At 40.4% G+C, this 3,986-nt stretch overlaps 1 protein-coding gene across 1 annotated transcript; it reads right to left on the bottom strand.

Annotated features, from left to right (window-relative positions):
- Positions 1 to 620: 620 nt before the first annotated feature.
- Positions 621 to 3,980, bottom strand: LOC110023288. Its single transcript, XM_020722611.1, is given in 3 exon segments — positions 621 to 2,268; positions 2,271 to 2,646; positions 3,968 to 3,980. Coding segments are annotated over 2 exon segments (1,650 nt in total). The 5' UTR covers positions 2,532 to 2,646; positions 3,968 to 3,980; the 3' UTR covers positions 621 to 879.
- Positions 3,981 to 3,986: the final 6 nt, after the last annotated feature.

Here is a 3,986-nt window from a genome sequence, read left to right as displayed (position 1 = left end):
CGAGCTAGTCAGAGTTCATCCAAACTGAAGCAATGATACACGCCTAAATGACATCCTCTGCTTGAGGGTATAAGTCTACCCAACAGATAAGAATTCCCCAGCGTAGGAACTGAGCGCTGACGATCAGCCCGACTCATCCACTAAGCATATTTTGCTCAACTGAATCAACGTGTCGACCTTCTTCAAAAATCCAATCAGCCGCTTGTACTTGAAGAGCCAACCAACCAATGATCCCCGTTTAGAAGGCCGATCGACAATGCCAATAAACTCACCTCTTTGGCCCCAATCGATCGAACCAAATGACAACAAGGCTCCGAACCCACAAAGGTATAATTCGTAGAATAGCATGTACATAACGGGTTATAAATATAATTTTCCTTTATTTCTTTCCATATCATATGAATAGAGAGACATTTTCACAGGGACTCTTGACTCTTCACCCTCTCCATATACAAAAATTCAAATTCAATCTCTATAATATCAAAATACCCATCCCACTTAGAACACATAGTTTTCCTCAAAAAAAAAAAAATAATAAATAATAATAATAATAATAATAATAATAATAATAATTACTTTCAAATCAATTGGTAAAAAGTTTAGGAAAAATTAATGCACTCTTCTTATTGTTGGTTATTCACAAAATTATAAATACAACCCCCAGTGTTCCTTCGATCCTACTCCTACTGAGCTCTCTCCTTCACTTGCACAAAAAAATGTTCTCATCAATGAAAAATTGAAACAAAGAAGAAGAAGAAGAAGAAGAAGAAGAAGAAGACTGCCACAAACATGCAGTCTGTCTGAATAGCTAACTTCCATGCTTTTCCTCTCTGTACAAAAAGAAAAAAAAAAAAGAGCAAAAAACTTCTTTTCTGACCTTCATGGCTCCAACCTTCTCAATGGCCTATTCTCTTCCACCCGCATGAGATGAGGAAGAGGAGCTACAGTTACAGCATCTACAGGACAAGTCATCGTCCTTCCAAAGCCACTTCTCTGCAAATCATCAGACCTCTGCATATCCATCACCCCCACCATCGCCGGAGAAGAATGGCTCCTCATGTAACTCTCCATGACAATCAGATTTCCTTCCCTCGGCAATGGAATCAACACAGGCCTCCCATCTCGATCTCTAACCTGTCTGTAAAACCCATCATCCTCAATATCATAAAAGTTCGCAGTCCTCACCTCCTGAGCCAGAGAACACGACCAACAAAACAACCACTGAAAGTAATCTGTAACAGTAGAGCAGCCGCAGCAGAACGGATTTCCCGGAAGCTTGAACTTTTTCCTCATCTCCGATCTCCAGAACCCTCCGTACAGTAATCCAAAGATGCAGAGCACGCTCCCAGTAATAACCAGAATCAGCTTTATGGTATCATCGTCTACATTGAGCGCGGAGATTGCAAAAACCCAGAAAGGTGCAACGCAGAGAAGCGTGAATGTGATTATGTGAACATACATGTTGCCAAAACCGAGTCTTTCCATGTTCCATCCGAAGACACAGAATGTGCAGAAGAAGGAGAGACAAGTTACAGTACAATCGTCCCTGCAATCAAATAATCCTCCAATCCATTCAGGGCTTGTGATCACGATCTTCTCCTGGAACCCCTCATGCTCAGATTGCTCCTCCTGTTGATTCTGTAGCTCTGAATCAGCAGCTGGTTCATCGTTTGTTCTTCCCAGAGGACTGTATATTGTGTATATTACTGCTGTAATTGGAGCTACAATGCCTACAGCAATGGCGACATCTTCGGCCCAGTCAGGCCGAGTTGTTCTGGTGTAGCCCCAGTAGAGCCCACAGAGGACATATTGAGCGAAACAGGTGATGTGAAGGAGAATCACGACGACCAACATATGTGTCCGCTCATGGGGCTTCGGAACTCCATTTTTAGTGTAGATTTTCCTCAGCTCGACTTCATCTCCTGCTCTCCATCTCATCAGCAGAACTAGCTGGTGGAAGAACTTGGGATGCTCATACAGAGCCATAATGGTGAACAGGGCGTTGAGGATCTGGTTTATGATTTCAGACCAATCTTTTCTTCTACTGCTGCTCGGAATTGCGTCATTGAGGATTCCTGTCATGATCAGAAACAGCATGATCAAGCCTGCTGCAACGAAGAGTAACCAGATGAAGAGGGCTATGTGTTCCGGACTCCTGATCCAGTTTTTGAATGAGCTCCACAGCGATTTCCAGCGGATTTTGCGGACGAAAGGAACGCGAAATCGGCGGCGGCGGGGGGCGGGGGGGGGCCGCCGCCGTCGAACGCCTCGGACTCGGGAGGGGGAGAGGAGGATTCCATATATGGGCCGGAGTTTCGCCGGAGGATTTTGAGAAACCATTCGTTGGATGGTCTGGCTTTGAGAAAATCAAGGAAGCGTTTTTTCTTCTCGCGTCTGCTCTGATTCAAGAGACCTCCTTCGATCGCCGGAATGTAGATTGGGATGTAATCTCTGAGTTTCATTCCGGTGCTGATTCTCTGTGGTTCTTCGTGGATTTCGGAGTTTGGCGCAGTGTTCTGAGATGAATTCATCTCAATTTTGATGCGAGTTTGATCTAAAAGTTGAGTTTTTGGGGAATTCCTCAATTCAGAGAGGAGAGAGCTTGCTGATTTGAGAGATTGGGAGAGATTTTCAGTAGATTGTGGCCTGAAAGAAAGTTTTTTTCAGCCAATATCAGAATTCAGTTTCATATCAGGGACAAGAAAATTAAAAATTGTAATTGTTTCGGCAATAAAAAAATTAAAGGGGAATTTACATGCACAGAACCCAATTCTTATGCATTAAGTTACCTCAAATCAAAACTGGCATTTTTAAGGACTCAATACCCAATTTACCCTTTTCAACAGTCTGCAACAGTAAAATTCACATTTTCATCCATAGATAGGTTGTTGGGTTTGTAAAAATCTAAATTTTGATGTGAGATAGATAAATGCATAAAAATTAGAAATTTTCAAAAATTAAAATTTGAGCTATGAGTTTGGAAGATCACTTAAAAAAATGACTAGTTGAAGGCATTGCTTAACCTTTTAACTATAATAAAAGTTCAACTTTATAGCTTGTGTGTGTCGTAGAGACTATTATGTACAGAGTCCGAATGTATTCGGATTTCATGTGTAACATTGTTATACACTGTTGTAAATATGTGTATGGCAATGTGCAATGTTGGTGTACACTGAGTCCAAATACATCCGAATACCACACGTAATAATTTTTTTGTATATGAATTGTGTAAATTGAGATGAAGATATGAAGTAACTTACTAACGTTAAAGAAACCCCCAACTTAGCCCTAGGAAAAACTCACTCAATTTTAGCTGATCATTTGCGTGGCCCAAGAAAGAACTAGCCCTGATGAAAGTGACACTTGTCATATTCAAGAGAGCACTCTCCCGATCCAAAAGGAGGGCACTTGCCCTCGTCGTATCAGACACTCGTCCGGCTCATGAAGGAACTCGCCCGACTTGTAGAATATACTTGCCAAGAGAGTAGCCCATGTGTATTCATTACCATATAACAATTAAAGTATGAATTAATGATGAGTATCCTAATTTGAAAGAAGGTTCTCTAGCTCTACTTTTTCCCATTTCTCTTTCATGTCTTTTATTCTCTGTTCCACTAAGATTTCATGGATTCTATAACTTTTTGTTTAGGTGTGTGTGAGAAGTTTGAGTTTTGAAGCTAATTTATGAAGGTTTCAATCTCTTAATAATCACTTAAGAAATTTTACCAAGCCAACAGACACCAAAACAAAAGATTTGAAAACAGAAACGTAATTTATGAAGAAGAAACCTATAAAAACATAAATTTTACAGAGATGAAAGATCAAACTTCTTATTTCAGCTAAAACTCTCAACTTTCAGATTCTGATTCAGCACTGTCTCTTTTTCCTCCATTAAACAACCCAATTAAGCTAAAGAAAACAAACAGATACAGAAAACATGGAAGAAACAGAATCAAATTTGAAATACCTTAGCTTAACAGCAGGAA

Source organism: Phalaenopsis equestris, unplaced genomic scaffold (assembly GCF_001263595.1).
Source record: "Phalaenopsis equestris unplaced genomic scaffold, ASM126359v1 Scaffold000223, whole genome shotgun sequence".
NCBI lineage: Eukaryota > Viridiplantae > Streptophyta > Magnoliopsida > Asparagales > Orchidaceae > Phalaenopsis > Phalaenopsis equestris.
Note: the sequence above shows the minus strand (reverse complement) of the source record. Positions and strands in the feature narration are given on the sequence as shown.